The following is a 23,744-nucleotide window of genomic DNA, read 5'->3' as shown; positions in this document are numbered from 1 at the left end:
AAAAAAAAAAAAGTCTGTTTATATGAACTCTGGAGATAATAAACAGTTTGAACCTAAGCTTTAAGACTCCACAGGCTCAGCCATGGGTCTGTGACAGCCTCTGAGCCTCGTTTTCCTTGTCTGTAAAACAAGAATACTAGGGTTGTCTTGGAGATGCTGTGAGACAACATGTAACAGTGTTTCCACAGGGCCTGGCCCACATCGAATACAAGGAGGCTGTGTTTGTCATGATCTGGGACTTCCATCATTACCCAGGGGTCTGCAGGGGCCAGGTCACTGGACTGGTCTGATGAGCTGAGATAGGTCCCCAGGGGAGAGTCAGCAGAGGCCAGGCCACACACTGGGTCCAGCGAGGGATCCTTCTAACTTCATCTGGGCTCCCGCCAAGAGAGCTGATACAAATCCCGGAGGCAGGCTCTGAACAGCTTTCAGCCCAGCAGGTGCTACACCCAACATTCAGGAAGGAAAAGAACCATCTGCTCGTTTTGTTTCCTTGGCAGACCAGCTACTGCACTGGGCTGGCAGGTGTGGCTGTCGCAGGGGCCCGGCTCCTTCCTAAGGCCTTGCACGCAGTGTACAAAATTGGTAGCTGCTAGTGAATGACCTTTCACCTTTGCTGCCATCAGCCTGGCAAGATGTCTCTGTTCCTCTCAGCTGCTCCTGGCTCCCTGGTGAGCCTGAGAAAGGGCTGCCCAAGACCTAACTGTGGCACTCCGAGAGCCATCTTCCCAGAATCTGGGGGAACAGTGTCCCCTTACCTGGGCAGCGGCAAGCTCTCCGCGAATGGGTCCTGGGGCTCACGCTTCCTGAGCTGGCCAGGCCTCCAGCTCCACCCTCTCCCAATGGGTGGTGCTAGGACCCTTCTCTTGGTGAGGAGGTGGCCCCCCCATGGAGAGAGGCTCCCAGCACCCAAGATCCAACACCAGTCCGGACTCCCGCGATTAGAAGAGGACGAAGGGAGAAAGAAGCCTCTGTAGGAGCTTGTCCTGGCTCATTACTGGCCCATTACTGGAGCACCAGGGGGAGCTTTGCCAAGGGCCTCCCAAGCCCCTCACTGTAAGACTCTCTGGAAGCGGATATGAGGCAAGGCAGTGTAGAGCAGTGGTGGGAACCTGACCTCCAGGGTTTGGTCCTGACCCTGGCGCATCTGAGCTGTGTGACTCTAGACAACTTACTTGACCTCTCCAGGCCTTAGTTCCTCACTGTAAAATGGGGAGTAGAAAGACCTGTCTCGTGGGGTCACTGTAAGGATTAAACTGTGCTCAGCATTGTTAAGTGCTCAATAACTATTAATTTTTACTAAACTAAAAAGTAAAATATAAAAGTACCAGTGAAAGGGAGCAGAGCTGCCGTCTGCCAACATGTTTGGTGGGTGAACAGCTGTACCCAGGGGAGACGGAGCCCTTCAAGCCTGACCAGGCGGATACAAAGCTCTGCTTCTTTAAAGAAGATACTGGCCCTGCTCTTAAGGCTGATAAAATAATTTACATAACAATTCAGAAGAGAGTTACATAATTATACAGATACAACAGCCACTTATCAAAGGTCAAAGGAGCAAAAGATCCTAATTTCCCAGAGCTAAGAATAAAGGACTATTATTTTAATCGTCACCATCATTATCAGTTTGATGATGAAGACTGTCAATATTAAATAAAGATGCAGAAGAAATACGCCTCCATAACCTGAAATAACTTTCTGAAGGCTCATGGGAAGGGACAGGGAAGAAAGCCATCCCGCTCAGCATGATTGGCCAGAGGTCAGCAAACTTTTTCTGTAAAGGGCCAAGCAGTAAATACTTTGGGGATGTGCAGGCCATTCAGGGTCTCTGATCTCAGCTATTCAAGTCAGCTGCTGTGGAGCAGAAGCATCCATTACATGACACGTGGCAGCGGCTGTGTTCCAAACTTGCCTTACGAGAAGGCAGGTGGCTGTGGATGTGGCCTGTGGGCTGCAGTTTGCCTATTCTGATTTAGATGAGAGCTGAAGATGAGGGGTGGCCCAGATGACCTGAGCCGCCCCTGCAGTTCTGAGCAACTTGCCCCAGAGGGCACTGTGGAAGGTTCCTGGGTGAGGGTTGTCAGACCCGGCCAGACCCAGCTCCCCAGACTGACCGTGGCCATGTCTTTCGGTGGAGTAAGCCGCTTCCCCGAACCAGCAGCAACACATGTTCAGGCCTCAAAGGGGAGATGGGGTGGAGACGGCTATGCTTGTCAAGAGCATAAACAGTGACAGCAAACATCTGTTTCTCCTGCAGTGACCACAGCACCTGGCTGCGCAGACAGTGGTTTGGAAGTGCCACAGCTGCCTGAGTCACTGGCCACACCCAGGAGGTTGCTCCAGACCCCTGGCTGACCCTTCCACTGCTGGTAGGGTCTGCTGTCCACTGACTCTGTAGGGGATAGGGGGGTACCCGAGGCACCAGAGGACATCCTGAGTCTGGGACAAAGGCCCCACTCCTGGCCCAGCCGCAGGCACTAAGGATCCCAGGCGGATATTCAGCTTCTGCCACAGCCACTAGCAAACCAAGGGTCGGGCATTCAGGTGGACAAGCCACCACTACTCCCTGAAGCTCTGGGGTCGGGGTGGGAAGGGGACGGGTCCTCTCTACTCCAAGCTCAGGCTGCCATGATCACTCTTCCCAACTGCCGCTGCCGCTCTGGTTCTCCTCCTCCCCCCGCAGAGCCAGAGACACAGCTGTGCCCCAGGCCACCCTGACGCCACTCCTCTGGGGCCTTGCACTGAAAGTTAGGATGGCATGAGCCGGACTTGACCAGAGCAGAGGCCTGAGGGAAGAGCAGACGTGTGTGTGCTCGTGTGGGCAGGGAGGGGGCAGAACCCCAGATTACACCAGCCACCCCCTTCCTCGCTCCACATGCAGAAGCCCCTTGGGGTGGGGGTGGGTGCCCAGGGCAGAACTAGAAGGGACCTAGAAAAGGGAGTTTCAGTTCACACCCCTGGTGCCTCTCGGCAGAGAAATTCCACGAGGGAAGACTGTCCGGTCAGCTGCTTTGCTGGAAGTCTCCCCAGGGCCTGGAGCTTCTCCATGGGGACAATTACCGCCCGTCTGAAGGCTGCCCCGGGATCGTGTTATTCTTGGGTGGTGGTATTTTCCCCAACTCCAGTACCAGGTTTCTTTCCATCGCTGACAGAGCCTCTCTTGGCCCCGAGGGACCCCTGGTCACAGCCATCAGGACACAGAAGTCTGCTCTAGGGGACAGCCACGGCCCCGCCTTGCTCACAAGCCCTGGGAGCCTCTGTACCCATGCCACAGAAGCCTGGCAAAGGAAGAGTAAAAGCCAGCTCCAGAATCCCAGGGGCCGCTGGGACTTGTGTGACCTGATTTCGTTGATAACTACAGCCCAGTTCCAGAGCCTGTGCCTCTCAACTCACCACCACATTTGCGAAGCGCAGATTTCCAGACCAAGTCTCAGACTGCCGGGTGAACACCCCTCCAACCAGGTGTTGACCTGTAGGCAGCTGCCCCAAGTGGGGCCAGCGGTGACACTTCTACTACACAAAAGCCGAAGGCCTCTGGTCAGAATTAGATGCCAAATTCAGGATAGGTGCATTCCTGTCCTAGCTGGGAGCAGCCACCTCCTCTCTCGCCCCACAAACAAGTGGTACCTGGGACATACCAGAAACCACAGCATCTCCCACCTGGTTACAGTCAGCAGCAGCCACATGGGAGCAGAAGGGATGTGCTGTCTCCCCCAAGTACTGGGGCGAAAAGTGAGCGGAGCCTGCAGCTGGAAGGAACGTGAACGTACCCTGAGCCTTTACTCTGCTAAAAAAGGATCAGCTCATCCAGGAGGCCAGAGAGCAGCCTGGAAGCCGAGGACCTGCATTCGCTTCCTGGCCCTGCTACACCCCAGCGGAGGGGCCCTGGCCCGTCGTTTTAACCCTCTGTGCCTGTTTCTTCATATGAAAAACTGGAGACAGGCAGGCACCCCTCGATGGGCGGTGAAGAGGACCATGCTTGTGTGCATGAGGGAGGGGGCAGCTTGGGTGTGGCAGTCACCAGCATTGTCAGCAAGGTGACTTTAGCTCAGTCCATCAATCTCGCTGGGCCTGAGCTGAAGAGTCTGCTAGTTGTCACCCAGCTTGAGGGGCCTCATGCAGTCGGGTAGTGGCCCAGACACTCCAGAACTGCCTACCATGTGACCAGAGGAGAGTAGCTTGAGGGACTCCGCCACCCGTCGGGGAGGCATAATGAAAGGGGCCGGCCTGGGGTAGCACCCCCTCAGCAGTCACCTCCGCCCACAGATCTCAGTGATGAATGGCTTGGTGAAAGCTCGGTGTCCACTGAGTCACACACCTTCCTGCTCGTACTGACCCCAGAACTGATGTTCCCCAGAAATCCTTCCCAGCCCTCACCTCCTGCCTCCCCAACCAGATCCTATGGAGGAAAGAACTCGGGTTCCAATTCTGGCTCTGCCAGCTCGAGGCTGTGCAACATAACCTGCTGGTTCTGGTTTCCTCACTCATAAAATAAAAACGTTGCTACTCACCGCACTGAATGCTGGCGTAGCACACCACGCACAGCCTCAGCGCACTGAGTGAGACAATCTTATCAGAGAGCGTTCCCGTTCCTTTCATTTAAACCTCAGGAGACAGAGGCCAGATCTTCAATAACTTGCTCAAGGTCAAAGAGCTAGTACCTGGCACAGCTGGGATCTGAACCCAGGCCTATGATTCATAATCCCCTCCATCCATCCACCCACCCACCCACCCACCCATCCATGTGTGTGTACGGCTCTGTGGGTACAGACACGGGACACGAAGCACTAATGAGAGACACAGTCCCTGTCCCAGGGAGCTTCTATCTGGCCTGGGAGTTAAATAATACACAAGTCCATCTCAATGGCAGCAGGTGCCACGGAGGGGGTGACTGGACAGTGTGGGGTGGACAGGAACTGGGGTAGGGATGGATATGGGGTGCCTCATGTAGGTAGGTCAGGGCCCAGGGACTGCAAAGTCCAGGAAAGGAAGGGAGGCCACTGAAAAGCACGGGCGAGGGGGCTGGAGGTGCACTGGGAGGCCTGGGGCCACGTTAAGAAATGGATGTTTTTTCCTAAGTTCAACGAGACCTATTGGCAGATTTCAGTGGGGAAGCGCAGTGTGATACGACTTAAAATTCTGAAAGTTCACGAGAGCCGGAGCAGTGGCCACAGTTGTATGCGGCCCTGCTCACGCGGTGCTGGGTAAAAAGCCTGCTGTAGCCTCGGATACAGGGGGGCACCTGCCAAAGGCGATCTCCCTCATCTCCCACTCCCATCGCCCTTAGCACTGAGGACCACGCCCTGAGCAAATGTGTCACCTACAGACAGGCTTACTTTGGCTCTGTCCCTCCCTGTGCCTGGCTCTGTGCCCGACACACAGTAGATACTCAGGACACGCCAGACGCGTGGTAGACTGATGCCCGTGAAAACAACTGGAAATTTGCGGGAGGCCCAAGTCAGGGAAGTCTGGGGTCTTGGACCCACACTTACGATCTTGGGGGGTGGGAGGTCCGGAAGGCTCTTCTGAGGGGCCGAGGAGTGCTGGCTGGGCTCCCCGTTGGTCAGTGGGCTCTGCTCCTCAGGCGCTGTGGGCAGCAAGCAGAAGGTTTTGGTGAGGGGTGCCCAGCCTCACAGCAGGGTCTCATTATCCAGGAATGTCTGGTCACATGTGCCCGTGAGTTCTATTTCAGCAGGTGTTAATTACCCAGGCAGGCGGGCGGTCCCTGGGGCCGATGTTGTTTTTCCTCCAAGAATAGGGAGCAGTGGTGCCGCTGCCACAGGCAGATCCCCCAGAGGGAGCCGGTTTGGGTTTTCCGGCGGCTCCCCACCCTCCCTTCCACCTGCCTCTTGTCGAAAATGGCTTGGCCACAGGGCTTTAGGGCGCAAAGGAGCTGCCCTGCGATCACTATATTGAGCTGGTCTCTTAGCTCTGACCTGTGATTACAGCTCTTTCCATCCCACAGTGTAGCCGGAAGGCCAACGACCCAGGCAGGGCACAGCCACGGCTTCCATGCCGATGGGTTCTGTCGAGCCCCAGGCTAGGCAGTGTGGCAGGAGGTAGAAAAGCCATACTGGAAACTTGGCCGCTAACCCTCTGTGTGCTTTTAAGGAACAAACACCAAAGGTTCTTCTGTCTGAAAACTTCAGCCAGCAGCCCAGCCAGCCCTAGGCTCAAGCAGTTCTGACCTCGAGGCTTTGGTGGCCGATGTCTTGATACCAAACTTAAAACAGACTGAGGGCTTTGGGCACTGTGTCTCTGTCTCTCTCTAAGCCTTTGCATTTGAGTAACAGGCTTGGGAGTTGGGAGATGGGACTTCTAATCACCCCCTCCTCTGCGACTAAGCAGCTCTGCAAACCTCTGGGCCTCCCTGGGGTCCTGCCAGACCCACTCTTGAAGGCTTTCAGAGAAAAGGAGAGTAAAACAGAGCAAAAGAATATGACAGCATGGAAGATAAACTATGTCTTTCCAATGGAAGATAAAAGTGTTCTGCCAAAGAGAGCACCTTTGAACAAAAACTTTACATATGAAGGCGGTTGCTGACATTGCCATTTCCCCCGCCCCCGAATACGCACATAGAATTCAGACTTCTATCAAAAGACATAAAGCGGGAACCGTGGGATCAGCACCATCCACAGCTGCTTCTCAAAACATCTGAATTATGACTTCCTATTCCCGGGACAATGCTGAGAAAAGCTGAGAGATTTTAGAAATAGATTCCTTATCCATGAAGGGGATGTGAGACCTTTAAGAGGCAAGGAGGTGGCCCGATGAAATATCTCAAAATACATCCACCAAAAATACCATCGACCAAAATGGGACCTCCAAAAATACTTCCACCGGACCTGTCTGTGGTGCTGGCTGGGAGGAAGGAGGGTGGGACAGGACCAAGGCTTATACCTTCCCCAGTCCCAGGAGCTGGCCGTGCCATCAGCGTCCCAGTCCCATACCTTTGTCTTGGGATTCAGCATCCTGTTGCTTGTTGACTGTCACTTTGTTCATATAAATGTACTCTTCATCAGAACCTGCAGAGGGAGGATAGAAGACACAGCTTCACGTGAGTCCATGAAGGGAAAGGGCTTCCAGAGAAAAACAGTGTCCCCTAGAGACGTTGTCATCTGCTTGGGTCCTAGTAAAAATACAACATTGAGTTGACTGAAAGAGTCTATGATAGAGTTGACAGATATCCAAAAAACGAAATGCCGAGTTGCTCTTAGTTTATTGTTAGGGCACAGAAGTCTTACGTGGAAAGGAACGCAGACCTCAAGGATCTGCCTCACATTCCACTAAGCTGAGATTTCTCTGGGTTTCTTATCATTTCATTTAAAGTGTAAAACATTTCCTATCAGTCATTCTCACTCTAGTCTGAATTACTTGCATGGGCTTATCAGAGCAATGACTGCATAAAATAGGTCACACTGAAGATATGGAAGTTTAGCTCCCAGGTCTGTAACTGGGGTGTGATTATTGGGGGCCTGAGACATCCAAATCATGAGCTCTGAATTAAGACGGGTGAGTGTGCTAAGAATTGGAACTGGAGAACTGCCAGCCACCTGCTCTGCCCTGTAGATTACAACCTGCAGCAGCACTGCCCTTCCCTTCCTTTAGAATCATTTCTGTCCAGGCTGCCCCTTTCCCAGTGCCTGTATGGGCAGAGAAAGGCTAGTCTCCTAACACTTATTCAGTTTCTAATGTCCCAAGGACCCTTTCTTCAGAAGCCTGCTGAGGAAGCTCATCTAAGTGTTTCTCCTCTTAGAAACCCTCCTGCATTTCTTTTGTGGCCCTTCATTTGCATTTCCTAGAAACTTGTGGCTGATAAATTCCTGTGGTTGGAGACCTTACAGAGCCAATTCAAACCACCGCCCCCCCCCCCGCCCCCCCAAGTGAGGCAGTTCGGCCCCAGTCACTTCCTCACCACAGACCCTGCAGCCAACAGGCCTGCAAAAACAGAGTCCTGAGAACTCAGAGGGACAGGAGGAGAAAACTGGATCCATCCTCCGCCATCAGCCCATGGGACTGCCGCCTTGGTGCCCAGCCCTGCCAGGATCAGTCAGCAATGTCACCCCTACAGAAAAGGCTGCAGCATCTCATGGGAGGGAACTATGAGGTCCAAACACAGTGAGCCACAACTGGCATACTTCCACTGAGACCCAGAACCTTCTCCAGAGCATGGTGCAGGAGGAAAGTGCTCTGGAGGGGATGGCAGGAGTTGGGGAGTCTGGGCTAAGGTCTGCCATTAGCAGTGTAATTCTGGGCAAAACACCTAACCTGTGTGGCCTTAGTGTTCTTGTCTGCATAGTATGAAAAATGATCATGATAAAACATTGCCTGTTTCTACCTAACTCAGGTTTTCAAGAGTACAAAACTCAGATATTAGAAAATTAGAAAAAAGGGAACCTTATAACTAACAAAGATTAAAAACGAGAACCTAAAACATAGAAAATATGTCCCGATAATAGGAAAATGGTGAAATACACCACGGCACATCAACATACATAACAACATGTCACCTTTATCAATAAATGGATTAATGAAGAGTATGTAAATTGGCACAACCATTTTGGAAGTAATTTTAGAGGATAATTTTACCCAGCATTTCTACTGCCAAAAATTTCTCCCGAAGGTAAACTCCAGCATACAAATAAAATTTTATTTGAGGATATTCATTGCAATACAGTATGAGGTTTCTTTTTTAAAAATGCTCACTAATAGGGGGCTGGTTGGACAATACTGTTCATCCATCACTGGACACTGTCCGACCGTGAAACATAAAGCTGCTCTAAGTTCTGCTATGTACAGAGATATCCACGACTTACAGTTAAATCAAAGGTTCGCATTTCAGAATAGCAAAAAAAACAGAAAAAAGTATGTGAACTGTCAACACTTGAAAATGTGCACATGCAGCAATCATAAATATAAAAATCATGTAAAGCAGAATACAGAGGCAAGCTCTAACTACCTAAGAATACTCAGATGACCCTGATAAAGATCAAAAAAGGAATCTAAAGAATGTCGATAACGTCTAATGTTCATTTCATGTTTATTCTTTTTTCACATTGTTGACTAAGCCCACGATCTCATACAAAGAGAAAAAGGCAAGACATTATTATTGTTTTAACTGTTGGATTTTGAGCAGATGCTGCCTCGCCAAGATGGCCATTTGGAAGTTACCGAGAAAACTCGCACTGGCCTCCTCAAGAGGGCCACTCCGCAGGCCATGACTGCCTAGGTTTTTATTCTCAGAGCGTTGTTAATCCAGTACCATTCTGGTTGGTAAGTACGAGGCTCCTAGGACCACCTGCAATCATGGGAAAATCCCAGTGAACTTGGCCTTCAAAGGGGAGGCTGCTGAGCTATCCCATGGCTGGGAGGCAGCAGCCTTGGGATGGAGAACTCTCACTCATTTTCAGATGTGCTCTGAGCACCAGCGCTATAAGCAGGTGCTGGGGATATGTCTTCATAAAATCAGCAGCTGGAGAGGCCTGGGGGAGTAAACCTGAATGCGAGAGTGGCACAGGTGTATGGGAAATAGCAACGTGTGGTCAGAAAGGAGCGCTCACCGTGCCCTGAGCAAGCGCGTGATTCCTGGGGGAACAGACATGTCTGCAGAGGGCAGTCCTTCCCAGAGACTGGGTGAAGGGTGGGAGGAAAGACATGGACCCCTCAGTCTGGCCGGCTACAGCTGGACAAACAGAATATTTGAAGCTCTTCCTATCAGAGGGGCAGGCCCTGAAACTTCTGTACATTCCCTGAGCGGGATATTGGGGGACCCGCGGCCCTCACTGATGAAGGCAGGAACAGCAGGCCCCTGATAAACAGACCTCATTCTCTGCCTAGACCTCGCCATCCAGACAAAAAGCACTTAGCAGAGAAACTTGTGTTACAGTAAAAAACAAGACACGAAAATTCAAATGGAAATTTCCGTTCGAAAAGTGTGAACTAACTCACTCTCTCTCTCTCCTCTCCTCTCCCCTCTTCTCCCCCTCCCTCCCTCTCAAACGTGTGAGAGAAGCTACAGTTCAGCCAGTGGAGATCACAGGCTATCTCAAAATGATCAGCCTGCCTCTACCTATAAGTTCTGTCAGCCTGAGCTAATTTTCTGTAATTTTCTGTAAGATACTCAGTGAAGCAGGGCTGGGAGCCCGAGACAGGGACACAAATGCTTAATTTTAGGGGGCTTTGGATTCTGTCCTGTGTGGCACAACAATTAATCTAGTACAGATTAATCTGAAAGGCTGGCAGGTGAGGGGAGCATAAGGGTTAGGTACAGCTGCCTGGGCCCAAGCCCTGGTTTCATCGCTCCCAGCCATGTGCCTCAAGTAAGTGACTTTCTAAGCCTCGGTTCCCTGAGAGTAAGATGGGGATAACAACGCCTTCCTCAGTGACAGGGGATGAGAATTAGATGACGTAACCCATGTTATTTCATACATTAAGCATAATGCTGGGACATGGTATATGCACGAAAAATGTTAGCTGCTGTTATAACCACTTTGCTGTGTAAAAAGGTGCAAAGTGAACCAGAAGGGAAGTTCTCACTCACATGGCAGCTATTAATAAGTGGACACTGACCTTAAGAACTGGCAACCACAGGCCTCACACATTCATTATTAGCAGTCTAGGGGGCGCTCTGGGGGCAATTCGCTCTGGAGAGCCCGTTGACAGGTTTTCAGTAGCCTTCTGCAGCCCTTCAAGCCGCAGAGACCAAGGGTGGGAAGATCTGACTTCATATGAGCAGAACATACGAAGTTCAAGGGTGAAACAAAGGTCATCCTACAGGAAGTGACATAGCATGTGAAGTCAAAACAGGGTCCTTGTATAGGGGGCTCTGATAGGGTGGTTAGAACTGAGAACTATGGTTTGCAGAGGTGCTTTCTAATTCCCAACAGAGAACCATCGTTACAGAGGTGCTTTCTAATTCCCAACAGAGGTTCTTTATCACTGAATATTCTCACATCAGAGCACATCTCAGTGGGCTGGGGCGTGTGCTTTTTAAAAGATCCACTGAGGAATCCTTTTGTGGATGATTCATCCCTCTCTAACCAACCTGCTTTGTGATGTGGATTTCCCATCTGCCATTCCCACCTTTGATGTGCTGCTGACCAGCACTCACTACAGACTAGCAGACGCTTACTACAAAGCCAGAAAGAGCCTGGGAACCTAGGGGTGGCTGGAGAGCTAAAGGACAACCAAGAGGCTCAAGGAAAACGCCTCTGATGAAAGGCTGAGGGAGCCTGGATTATTTCACGGGAAGAGAAGGCTGCTGGGCAGCCAGCAACATGCTTCGGCTTTACGACTTCTCTGTTATTCAGAGAATAGAAACCAGTTCCACTGGGAACAAAGAAAAGGAAAAGGGACCTTGAAATGCAGGCTGGCAGATTAGGGCTGGATATGAGGGAGAATTTCCTGTGATGGCTGGAGCAGGTGCACTTCCCTTCCCTGGCACGGACTTAGGCTGCTCCCGCCGAGAGGCAGATGGATTAGATGCCCTCTTATGGTCCCTTACTGTCCCCAATTCTCGAACATCCACTATAAAGATAAACTGAACTGTTATGACTTCACAAAAAGGCTTTTCTCTTAAAAAACAACAACAAAAAAACCCAAAAAACAAAAAACCAAACAAAAAAAACTGAATTGCTAGAAATGAAACGATATGTCCATAAGACTTGTCCAAGCGCGCTCAGAGCAGCCTTATTCAAAACAGTCCCAATGTGTGACCAGCCAAATGTCCATCAACAAGTGATTGGATAAGCAGATTGTGGTATATGCACAGAATGCAACACTACTCAGTAATGAAAGGGACATCTGACACACCCTATAGCACGGACGAGTCTCCTGAGCAAGAGGCCAGATGTAAAGTACCCCCTGTACGGTTCCGTTTACATGAAGTTCTGGGAAAGACAAAGCTCATCTATGGTGGGAGAAAGCCAAACGTTAGTGGCCGTGACGTGGGGGTGGGGAGGAATTTTCTTGCCAGGAAGAGGCAAGAAAGAACTTTCTGGGATAGAAAATGTTCTGTCTTGTTTGGGGTGGTAGGGACACAGGTGTACACAACTGTCAAAAGTCACTGAATTGAATACTTAAGATTCATGTATTGGTTGGATATAAAAACCCACCTCAGTAAAAAAAAAAAAAAAAAGGTGGAAGAAAAATATGAACGCAGCGTTCCGTGATTTACAAATTCTTAAAACTACATTCTCCCTTGGGCTGTATGACACTGGGGGAGTTATCTGAACTTTGCAGGCCTCGGTTTCCTCATCCGTTTTAAGTGGGAAGTGCTCAATTAAGCCTTAGCTATTATTGTAAGAGTTTATTATCCCTTCTCTACTTTCAACCAGGAAGAAAAAGTGCTTTGACAACACTGTGTTTAAAACCTCATTCATAGGCTGATGTGTTGAACAGAGATTTCTGGGCTCCCATTCAAGTCATATCTCTTCTACACTATTGTTATAGTATCAATTGTGCCCCCTCAGAATTCGTATGTTAAGTCCTAGACCTTGATAGCTCAGAACGTGACTGTATTTGGAGAAAGGTCTTTAAAGAGGGGTCTTTAATGTGATTAACATGAAATGAGGTCACTGGGGTGGCCCCTAACACAATATGACCTGTGTCCTTATAAGAAGGGGAGATTTGGACACAGATATGTACACAGAGGGAAGTTGGCAGAAAGACCCAGGGAGAAGACGGCCATCTACAAGCCAAAGAGAGAGGGCCTCGGAAGGAACCGACCTGATAACACTTTGATCTCAGATTTCTGGCCTCCACAACTGTATGCGAATAAACCTTTGCTGTTCGTGCCACTAAGTCTGTGAAACTTCGTTACGGTGGCCCTCGTTAATACAACCGTCTGTCCGTCTCCACGGAGACCTCCCCAAGGCCCCTGGGCCACACTCACTGCTGCTTTTGGTGTAAAGCCGGAGGAGCTCGGCCAGGCCACTCTTCCTCACCACAGCTGTGCTGCTCAGGTTCTCCTGGTCGAGAATCTTGAGGAAATCTTCCAGCTCCGTCAGCAACTGCTCCAGGGCTGGAGACAAAGAACAGAAGAACCCTTTACAGTGGCTGCCTTCTCTTTAAAGGCGCATCTCAGATACACCTCCAGATCCTGCGATGTTCCACCATGAACCCTCTGGTCCTAAGGGGAGGGGTTTGGGGTGAGGCCTGCCTGCACAAGGGGCCCAGCCAAAGAGCAGGATTTCCAGTGCTAGGGTCTCGGTGAGATGGAAACAGGCCCTCGGCTGTGAGGTGAACAACCTTGGCCAACGACTATGGTCTACCATTTGCTGGAGTGGCAGTGACCAAGGTGGCCCAGTCAAGCCCACAAGGCCATTGGAGTCTGGAAACAGGATTTCTTCCTTGATAAAAGTCAATTAAAATAGTTCAGGGTCTGGGGAACTTGAACACAGATCAAACTCGCAATCATCAAAAGCAGTGATAAGGTTGACCAGTTGTTCATGCTTTGCCAAAGGATGGAGAAACAGAACTAAGCCAAGGAGATGAAACAGTGATTATTCTGTCCTTGCAGAAATATATGGACAACCCATCAAAAGCCACTCTTGGGCAAACAAAACTTTCCCCTGAGTTTCTTCATTGATCGAGTGCCATCAAGCCCAGTATCACTCCCAAATTGGTTAAGTCTCCTGCTCCCACAGATCAGATGTCATAGACAGCTCTCAAGGACACTACCATAGAAGAGTTTGTCAGTTTCTAGCTGAAACCAGTGCAGAGGGCAACAGTCTAGGAAAAGGGTGTTCACCACTACTGTTGTTATTATTAGGGACCCAACTCTCTACTAAGAACAAGACGCTGCAGTTGCTGACAAGTTTGTCATCTTGGCTCTCCCTGCGTGGCTAGTTCTCCAGAACATGCTTATTAATGGCAGCCGGCAACTTGAAGTTCTAAACCATGCTTTTCAACCATTGGGAATCACCTGCAGACTTTACAACTGCTGATGCTCAAGCTGTGCTCCAGACTGATGACCAGAATCGCTGGGAGTGGAACCCAGAGGTCAATAGTTCTTAAACCTCCGCAGGTGACTGCACTGTGCAGCCAAGGCTGAGAACCACGGGTCCAAACCCAGTGCCAGGGGCCACAGACAGCAGGAAAGCAGCCCAGAGTTGCCCTCCATCCACCTGGTGCGGGAACTCTGAGCAGTCACGCCATCTCTCCAAGCTCGGCTTCCTTATCTGTAAAGTGGAGATGACCACATGGGTCCTGCCCATCTTACAAGGCGGTTGAAAATGAGAAAATCTGTGAAACTTTTCTCAATTGTGCTTGTGAAATGCTACACTAACCACACAAAGAGTGTTGTCATCATCCTCTCATCTTGATTTTTCTTCTCACCCTCGTGGCATCTTTAGTTATTTTTCCACCAGTAGCAGTCATCTCTAAGCTTCCCTTTAGAGAAAAAAACAATCTTGCGATGTATCATTCCCTATTGTACCATGTAAGGGAGACGAGGGAAAGGAAGGTCACCTCCTCAAGGAAGCCTTCCCTGAATGCTCTACCCGAAGAGGATATTTCTTATTTTTTAACTTACCATCTAACTCCTGACTCCTGATCACAGCTCTAATCACAACTTATTAACAACATGAACACAAACCGGTTTTAAAGTTTGAAATGAGCAAAATCAACAATGAGTAATAGTTTTATTTTGCTCATTTTTAAGTTATATGTTTGTCTTGCCCACTTTGGTCTAGTCTGTTAGCTCAGTGAGAGTTGGGACTACATCTGTCTTGCATTTTTGGCACCTCATATTGTTATAGTGTTGAATGAATGTTTGCGGAATGACTGAATAAATGGATAAATCAACTAATTAGGCACCTACTAGTTAACAACTCTAAGAGGCAAGCATCGTTATACCCATTTTGCATCTGTGGACCTGGTGGCCCAGTGAAGGCCCATAAGGTCCCATATGGCCCATGGCAAAGAGATAGATTTACAGTCTGACTCCAAGGCTGAGCTCTTAGTAACACCCCACCCCCATGTCTCTGTGTAGGGCTTTCTCCCACCATCCCCCAAAGGCCCGGCTCCCCAGACCTGAACCAGAGCCCTAGATTATCCCTAACCCCCCTCACTGGAGAAGGACGCCCTCATGCTCTCCTGGTTCTCAGAGCCCAGTGGCTTATTTCTGTCCAATCACCCCCTTGGATCTTAGCGGGATACCAGCTTAACACCATTCCTGCAAAACCAAATTCCCAGGAATGAATATTGTCACTGAGGGCTAGAGGAGGGGAAGGGGGTGGTGAGGATTTGTTTGTTTCAGAAGCCAGCAGTGATGACAGTCCGAGCATATGTGATTATCAGATCAAACATCAGGGTGTGCCAGCTCACTCAAATGAATGGGCACTGCCTGTCGAGGATCAGAGCCCTCTCTCCCCCGCAGGAATATTCCTGAAAGAATTTGCCAAAACTGGAGAAGGAGACGAGAAACCTCTTTTCTTTCTTCAAGGTCCTGCTAAAGGCTGAAGAATCAAGCAGATTCCACAAAGCTCTACATGTCTAATCCTCTCTGTCTTGTTGAAAGCCAAGTGAAGGTAAAAAGCAGCCAGTGTGGCCCATATGCTGCGCGTGCCTAGAGTGGATGGGAGGTGGCCCTCGTCTCTGCCGGAGAAGAGACAAGTAGATGGTAAGTGATAGCTTAGGCAAAGAAAGAAGCCATGTTTGGGTAGTTCTGCTTTGGAACAAGCGGGAGGCCGACAGCATTCTCTTCCCCTCTCCTTGAGTATTAGGAAGAATGTGGCAGAGGGGCCCCAAGAGGCCAATGGCTTTTGCCCAGTTTACTTAAAACTAATTAGACTCTTAACAGAGGGAGTTTTGAAAGGGAACCAGCAGAGCTCCCAGAATCCACCAATAGATAACAGGTGACATCCCACGTGGATGTGCCCAGCACTCGACTGGGCTCCCAGCCTAAACTTACTGGGAAACTAAAAAGCAGAGTCCGTACAGCGTGATCCTTTTCTGCAACCTCATTGGCAGAGCTAAGACCAGCACAGCTGAAGCAATTTATAGACCAAAGGACAGCACCAAAAATTCAAGAGTCAAGTAGGTGATAGCTGCCTCACGCGTGCTCGGAGGTCAGACGAGAACACAGTTCTAGGCCAGGAAGGCTTCTGGGAAGAGGAGGCAGTAGGGTGAGGCCTTAGATTGTTTTTTTTTCTTTGGTTTGGTTTTGTTTTCACACCGCTACTGATGAGTTTTCCCTTGGCTGCAGGAACTCAAAAGGCTAAAAAGCGGCACGTTTAAAGAAGAGAAACACAGGGAACAAACACAAAGGGTAAATGTGAGGAAAATGACGCCGAGCCTTGAACTCGACTACAGTAAAGAGAGCGAAAGGGCCTGGAAAGGCAGTTAGGGTCTCAGCTGCATTTTCCCTGACCTTCTGGGCTTCTCCAGACTGTTCTGCTGCTGCTTCTGGGCAAAAAAAAAAAAAAAAAAAAGCGGGGGAGGGACGGGGGGTACAAAAACGGAAAGTGTCTCTTCACTTCCTCATCCTCAGCTATTCCCAAAAGCCGCCTGATTCTTGGAAAACAGCCTTTGTTTATCTTCACATCAGCAAATGTGTACTAAGCCAAAGGGTGAAGAATGCTGTGCCTGGCTCTGGGCAGGCAGAGGTGACCCGGATGGGGTCCCCCCACCCCCGCCCTGTCAGGGGCCCAGTGAATACCCAGAGTGAAAGCAGGAGTAATGCAGGAATGTCTCCGAGGATCAGGAACACAGCGAAGAAAGAGGTAAACTGTGCAGTTATCGGAGAAAGGAATTTATAAGCCGGCCATTGAGGAAAGAATAGGAGCTCATCAGGCAAAAGCACCTCAGGGAAAGGGAATGAAATGCTCAGAAGACTCGAAAGCTGAAAGCGCACAGGGTGTTTGAGAAACCAGGAGTAGCTCTGTGTCTCAGGACCTCGAAGAGCATGGGGCCAGGTGGGGTGGGCCTCCAAGGGGAGAAGGTGGGTTCTGAGGCCTGACCTGTGAAATGAGATCATGTGGGTAGATCACAAGGGATTTATTTGTTTTGCTAATGAGTTAGTATCTTATCCTGCAGGGCCTCTAGGCAATGCAGTGGGAAAGGCCATGACACACTGTTCTTCAAACAGGCTGGAGATAGAATAACTCTGCAAACAATAGGGAGGACTATGGAAGGGGACCAGGGGACCCAGAGGGAGGCAGGGAGGCCATTTAGATGCCTGTATTAGTGCAGCTGAGAATGGAGAGGGTGTGACCTAATCCCAGCAGCCAAGGACCACATAGGACACTGTACCCCCACCACCCTGTGAGAACACAGAGTGGAAAGGGGCTCCTGAGGCTGAATCATAACCTAACTGGGTCACGTCCAGAGTTAGCAGAGGCACAGAGGCTCAAATGTCAGGTATGTCCAAGTCCATGGTACTTGCTATCTGCTGTCTGCTGGCTGTAGCCATTTCCAAGAAGCCAGGGAGGTTTATCAGAAACATGGCCTCTGCTTCTCTTTGCCCCACAGTCCACAAGGCAGAGGAGATAGAGAGGAGGGACTGGACTCAAGATTTGTGACAGGGAGAGCCCATGGGACCTGGTGATAATTCCAGTAAGATGTAGGGACTGTAGGAGAAGATACCCCTGGTGACTGAGATGGACAACGCCATCAGAGACGCACAGGCTTGAGGACACTGCCATGAAGCAGGTGGCTGTGGTCCCTGTCATTGGGGAACTGATGGGCCAGGCAGATGGGTGGGTGGGGGGAGCGCTGAGAAAGCAGAGGTACCTTCCTCTTCCTCTAAAGTGGCTGCACTAGGTGAATGGTCAGCATCAGGGCTGAAGAAGCGGACTGGGAACCAGGCTCATGAAGCCCAGATGTCATTTCCCTCGCTCTCCAAATTTGCATCGCCTTTCAAGGGCATCCAGGTCCCTTCCCCACAAAGCCGCCTGTGACCAGCAGCACTCAGCTCTCCTGCCATCTTCTGCCTCCCTCGATTCCTCACTGTCAAAGCCACCTGTCCACAGTCATCTCGGCACATGCCAAGTCTACACCTCGGGCTGAGCAGGAACTCCTTCCGGTCAAGGGTCAGCCTTGGTAGATTTGGGCCTCTGACGAGGAGCTAAGCATGGCAGGGGCCAGTGATCCTGCTGCAAACACACCCTCTCCGGTCCAGCTCGTGCTCTCGGAAATAACAATCGACAAGAGCAAGGCTCCAACTTCGCCAACTCCAGTGACATTTTTCAGCCCTCAGAGCTCAGAGGGGCAGGCAATCCCCCGGAGGAATGTGGCTATTTCACTGAGGCTCTGGAACGCGCTCATCCCAGTCCCCTTTCCCACCCCGACCCCCACTCTTCTCATTTTGGCCACTTCCTCATCCTCCAGCGGAGGGAGGGAAAAATAAGGGTATTGTTCGCTCTGGAAACTGCGGGCCCTTGTGCAGGCTCTCCGTCCCGGCTCTGCTAAAGTTCAGAGTTGTCTGCTCAGGGTCTGACAAGTCATCAATAAGATTCTTGTTCCAGGCTTCCATGGCCCACGCAGAGCTGGACAGTTCAACTGTTCCATTCACTGGCCTCGGCCTCGGCGAAGCTCTGCCTCCCGATGACCTCCTCCCCCGGCTCTCCTCAGCTTGAAGCAGTCCTGCTTTGTGGTCATTAGGTTCCCAACCCAACACGTCTTCCCAACATGCCGAAAAAGCTACCCTTCACCAGGTCCCCTGCTGTTTTATGCACACATTTTTATTTATTCAGCTGCATTTGCTGAAAACACATGATTGAGCATGATTTTCCTTCCAAACGTGAAACTAAGCAGACCTATTCTTTAAGTATAAAGACGCGCAACCCCCTCCTGGCCCCAACAGTTCCCAAGATCAAGCCACTGGGCATATTATCCACATGAACCTGGCCACTGGGGACCAACCAAAGCTATGAACCTGGGAAAAGTTTCCGCGATGGGAAACAGGATGGATGGCGGAAAATGCCACTCAAATTCTTCCTGATCATAGAGACTCTTCACCTTCTCAGGGATGAGCTTTTAAAAAGGAGACATCCCTTCATCAGAGACATCAGGCACCAAGCCCCTTTTGTTTAAAGGGCCAGATACCACGCCAGCCTCTCTGTACCAAGAACCTGCTGTGTGCTTGGCGTGTTAACAGGAAGCGGGATCTTTTCTCTCTTTTATGGTGCTAATACGTACATAACTTAAAACTGAACATTTTAACCACTTTAAAGTTTACAATTCGGTGGCATTAAGTACATTCACAATGTTACGCAACCACCATCGCCACTATCTACTTCTAGAACTTTCCTGCCACCTGAAACAAACCCACCAGGCAGCCACTCCCCATTTCCTCCTCCCCCAGGTTTGCGGCAACCACGAATCTGCTTTCTGTCTCTGTGGATTGGCCAATTCCGGATATTTTATATAAATCAAATCATATACTATGTGGCCTTTTGGGTCTGGCTTCTTTGACTATGCACAGTGACTTCGAGGTTCATCTATACTGCAGTACGTATCAGTATTTCATTCCTTCTTATGGCTGAACAATGTTCCATTGTATGGATGGACCGTATTCTGTTTATCCATTCACCATTAACGAAGAACCGGTTTTTTTTAAACAACAAAAAAACGTTTTTAAGTGGGACATAATTTACATACAGTAACATCCTCTATTTTTACTAGACAGTTCTAGTGTTTCAAAAACACACTCAGCTGTGGTCACTATCAACACAGTCAAGATATAGAACATTTCCATCGCCCCCCCCCAAAATTCCTTTGTGCCCTTTGACAGGCGACCCCTTCCTCACTCCCAGGCCCTGGCAACCCGCATAGCCTCTGGAGTCTGACTCTTTTTACTTAACATAAGGCCTCTGAGACATACCCATGTTGTTGTGTATATAACGTTTTCCTTTTGATTGCTGTGTAATATTCCATTGTGTGGATGTCGGAGGCCCATATGTCTCCACGTGTCCATATACTTCCTCTGCAGTGTGCTCCTGCACAGACACAGCAGGTTCCTGTGTCCTGATACCGGTCTGTCATGCTCTTGAAGGCATCTTCCTGCTGACTTTAAAGGGCATGCCTACCTTCATACACTTAGTGGATGACCACTTGGGGACATGCAAACAACAGGTAAAGCAGCAAGTCTTAACAGTGGCTGCACATCAAAATATCATGGGGAGTTTAAAAAATTCCTGATGCCTGGAGGTGCCCTCAGACACCCTGCTGTAACTGCTCTGCGTGTGCTCTGGGCCTCAGGAGTTTTCAAAGTTTCTAGGTGATTCTACTGTGCAGTCAAGGTTATGAACCACTGAGATAAATAATGGTGTGATTGTTGCTTCATGAAGTCTTTTAACTTTATAAAATTATTTATAAGGTTTCTTAAAAAACAAATTTCCATAGTCCTTCTCCATGACTCAATTCTGATTTTACATGTAGAACTTTGTAGGTTTGTGCCTGTTAATAAGCCCCACCCTCCAAAAGTCCTCTCCCTTCTGGCTGTAAGCGGCAAGGACCAAGATGTCTATATGTCTACACATCGCTGAACTCAGTTCTTTGTCCTGCTTGAACAAGTAGAATCTATCACTGACAATCAGCATCTAAAAGATCTGCAGGCTACCCCGACGTCTGTCCGTCTGTCATTGATCCTGCCTGCCTGGACCCCAGGAGACAGTGCCAGAAATGTAAATAACTTTCTCCAGGATAAATACTCCTGGAGTTTTTCTTGATCTCCACCTCCAAGAAATGGTGAGGGGGAGACAGTTTTGCTTCATTTACTAGCACTGTGCATACACTGCTCCCTGCTGAGCCAGACCTTAAGGTCGGCTTGTCATGATTTTTGCCAAGATCTGCTTTTTCTCACCTATCTTGGAGTCTCATCACTTAAAACTTTCCCCAACAAGAGGCCACCCTTTGCATTCCCAGATTAGCTGTGCAGGCTGAAAAGATGGGACAGATGCTTTGCTGCTGCTGCTCGCACTACTGGAAAAACAACTTGAGCTGCTCACTGGTGACCTCTCAGATGGAACGAACCTCCCCACAAGCAGAATTCCAATCTCAGCTACAGAGCCAGCTGGAACCAGAGCTGCTTCGATATGGCCTCTTGGAAATTCACACAGTAACAGCTGAAGACATCAAACCAAGGACAAGGCCCAGGACCACCTTTATCCCGCCTTGACCAGCCCAGATGTATCACCTGTCCACCCAGCCCGAAGCACATGGGCTGTTACTCGGTGATTACCCCGTATTTACTGCTTATTTGTACCATGAATGAAAATCCTTTGTCCCCAGTGAAATGGTAAGCTAAACTAGCTGCTGTACATAAAGCTTACAAACACAAACACACACAGCCTAATGAAGACTCCTCTTGAGTTGTCTCCTATTAAAATGCTCTAGGCTGCTCTGTCCAGTAGGCCTGGGCAAATGGCTCACCAATCCCTGGCCACAATTCCGGCCCCCATGTGGGCCAGTTACCATCTCCAGAATGACCACTGAGAGGCAGTCCCTGGCAACTGATGGAGTTGGGAACCCATGAGGCATCTCACTTCTGGACAACGCTCTGATGGGGCTTTCTCAAGGGTACAAGTGGGAAGGAAGAGCCTGGAGGAAGCTGCTCCTCTTTGGACCAGGAACCCAAGGCCAGAGGTGGTCAATCCCTTAGGGCACTCCAACGGTTCAGGGTACACATGAAGGTAAGGGTGAATGCCCTAGGTTCTAGCTATTAGCAGGGTCCAGGCCAAAGAGGCTTTGGGAGACCAAGAGGCCTTTGTTCCTTGAGCCTAGTTAGGACGTTCCTTAACTGCAACCTGCCAGAAGACTGGTTTCGTTCAGACTCAGGCAGAGGCCAGTTACGTGGGTGAGAAGTGTAAAGGTTCAGCTGGGTGGATCCCTGCGTGGCAAGTCACACAACTGGCACGAACCATTGTAGTCTCTGAAGTACGGGCTAATCAGAGATCACGCAAGTTCACACCGGAAATTTAGGAAGTACTGGGTGATAGGAAAAAAGGCTGGGAAATACCAGTGGCTCTCTCTCAGTGGAGGAGTTATGGGAAATGTTTCTTTCCTTCTTTATACCCTGCCCTGTTCCTCGACACAGCAGAGCGGTGCGTTATCACAGGCAGCAAAGACACTGGTGCAGTGGCTGCTGTGCTTTTAGTTTTGGCTGCAAATTTAGGCTTGTCCCTATTCACTTGCTATTTGTATTAGGGGTGGGGGGAGAGACACAAACTAAAGATGCACAGAAGGAAAATATCACCATACTTTTCAGATTTCCTGTTTCTTTCCAACATTTAGCCAAAGTAATGAAATACCATTGGATCGGTGGGCTCGTGAGGCCTCTTCACCCTGTTCAGGTCTCTGCCTCCAAGGTCAAGTCAGCCCCAGCAATCCAAAACCACCACCACCACCACCACCAGCCCCCTGCCTTTGGAGTTAACTGGCAGGAGACTGCCCACCAGGGCGATTCAAGGCCCACCAGCGCACACGCACAGGCAAGTCTTTCCTTGAGGCTCCAGGGAAGCTGGGCAGGAAAACAAAGGCCTCCTGGCCTCCCAGGCCTCCTAGTCTGTCTGGCCTGGATCCTGGAGGCTGCTGGAATCTAGAGTGTCTGGCCCGTGCCGTCATGCTCCCTATGACCTGCTGGAATGTCCTGGGGTTGGGGGTGTCTTGGGTTCCCTGGGTTCCTGCTCCAGAGGGAGCAGCGTCTTCCATGCCCTTACCACCGGTACCAGGTTCCAGATTCAAAGTGCCTAAGTGTTAGTTCCAGATCTTGGTTCACTCTTGGCTTCAGCACATACTGGCTGAATGGCTCTGGAGAGCTTAATTAGCATCTCTGTGTGCCTCAGTTTCCTCCTTTGTAAAACAAGGTTAACAATAAAACCTACTTCGTAGGATTGGTATAAAAATCACAAAATAATCCCATAAAGTGCATATACTAAGTTCAATGTTAGCTGCTAAATAAAACCTATATTCCTCCTATAATTATAGATGGACACAGAAAACCCTCCATATACACACACACGCACACACACACATTTTAGTAGGACAGCTTCAAAAAAGCAATTGGAAATACCTCTGCTTGATTTTGTAGGACTATTCAACTGTGTCCTGGCAGGAGGACAGCAAGGGCAGTTAAAGTGGAATTTGGGTTAATCCCCTCTGGGGAAACACACGGTGCTGAAAAACAAGTGAAGGTTTCCAAAGCTTCCGCTTCCTGTGGCTTCCAGCCCCGGCCTCAACAGGTTAAAATCTACCCCAGAAACAGGTAGAATGAGGGTCAGCACCAAGTTGTGATTTGAGAGGTAGCTCTCAGGGCCTTGTGCTTCTTTTCCATCTTTGGGCTAACCGCCTGCCTCCACACCATCACCTGCCTGCCTTGACCGCTGACCCTGTCAGGCAATGTTCCTTTGGGCAAAGAGTACAATGCTATTAAAAATGTTGCCTCTGAAGGGATAACACTTGATGAGCCTGTGCAGTGGTTATCTGTTGCTTTCTCTCCTCCCCAGCAACCCTTCGCCCTTCTTAATTGCACTCAATTTTTCTTTGGGCATCCCCTTTACCCAGTGTATTTATCTACATGACTTTGGACCTAGCCAATCAGAGCATTCCCTCCCCTCTCAACCCCTCAAGAGTAATTGGCTTAGGGATGGCCTCATGACCAGAGCCAAGCCAATGAGCATCAGCCTGAGGACTCTTCCTGGAACTATTAGGAAGTGCATGTTCTCCTTCCCCATGGTCTCTGAACTGCCAGAATGGCAGCTTGCCATGGCTCTCTCTGGAAACAGCTACCTGAGAAGGAAAACAGA

General features: G+C 49.7%; 1 protein-coding gene across 4 annotated transcripts in view; it reads right to left on the bottom strand.

Annotated features, from left to right (window-relative positions):
* The window catches only part of AFAP1L2 (actin filament associated protein 1 like 2), an 89,938-nt gene that overhangs the window by 22,613 nt on the left and 43,581 nt on the right, over positions 1–23,744 (bottom strand). For all 4 annotated transcript variants that reach the window (XM_039871147.1, XM_039871149.1, XM_039871145.1 and 1 more), the window contains exons 2-4: positions 12,890–13,018; positions 6,948–7,022; positions 5,490–5,584 (exon numbers count right to left, since the gene is read on the bottom strand). In XM_039871147.1, the coding sequence (XP_039727081.1) occupies positions 5,490–5,584; positions 6,948–7,022; positions 12,890–13,018 (299 nt within the window). The remainder of the gene's footprint in view (positions 1–5,489; positions 5,585–6,947; positions 7,023–12,889; positions 13,019–23,744) is intronic.

Source organism: Pteropus medius, unplaced genomic scaffold, assembly GCF_902729225.1.
Source record: "Pteropus medius unplaced genomic scaffold, Ma_sr-lr_union100, whole genome shotgun sequence".
NCBI lineage: Eukaryota > Metazoa > Chordata > Mammalia > Chiroptera > Pteropodidae > Pteropus > Pteropus medius.
The sequence above is the reverse complement of the archived record's forward strand: the minus strand, read 5'-3'. Positions and strand labels throughout refer to the sequence as shown.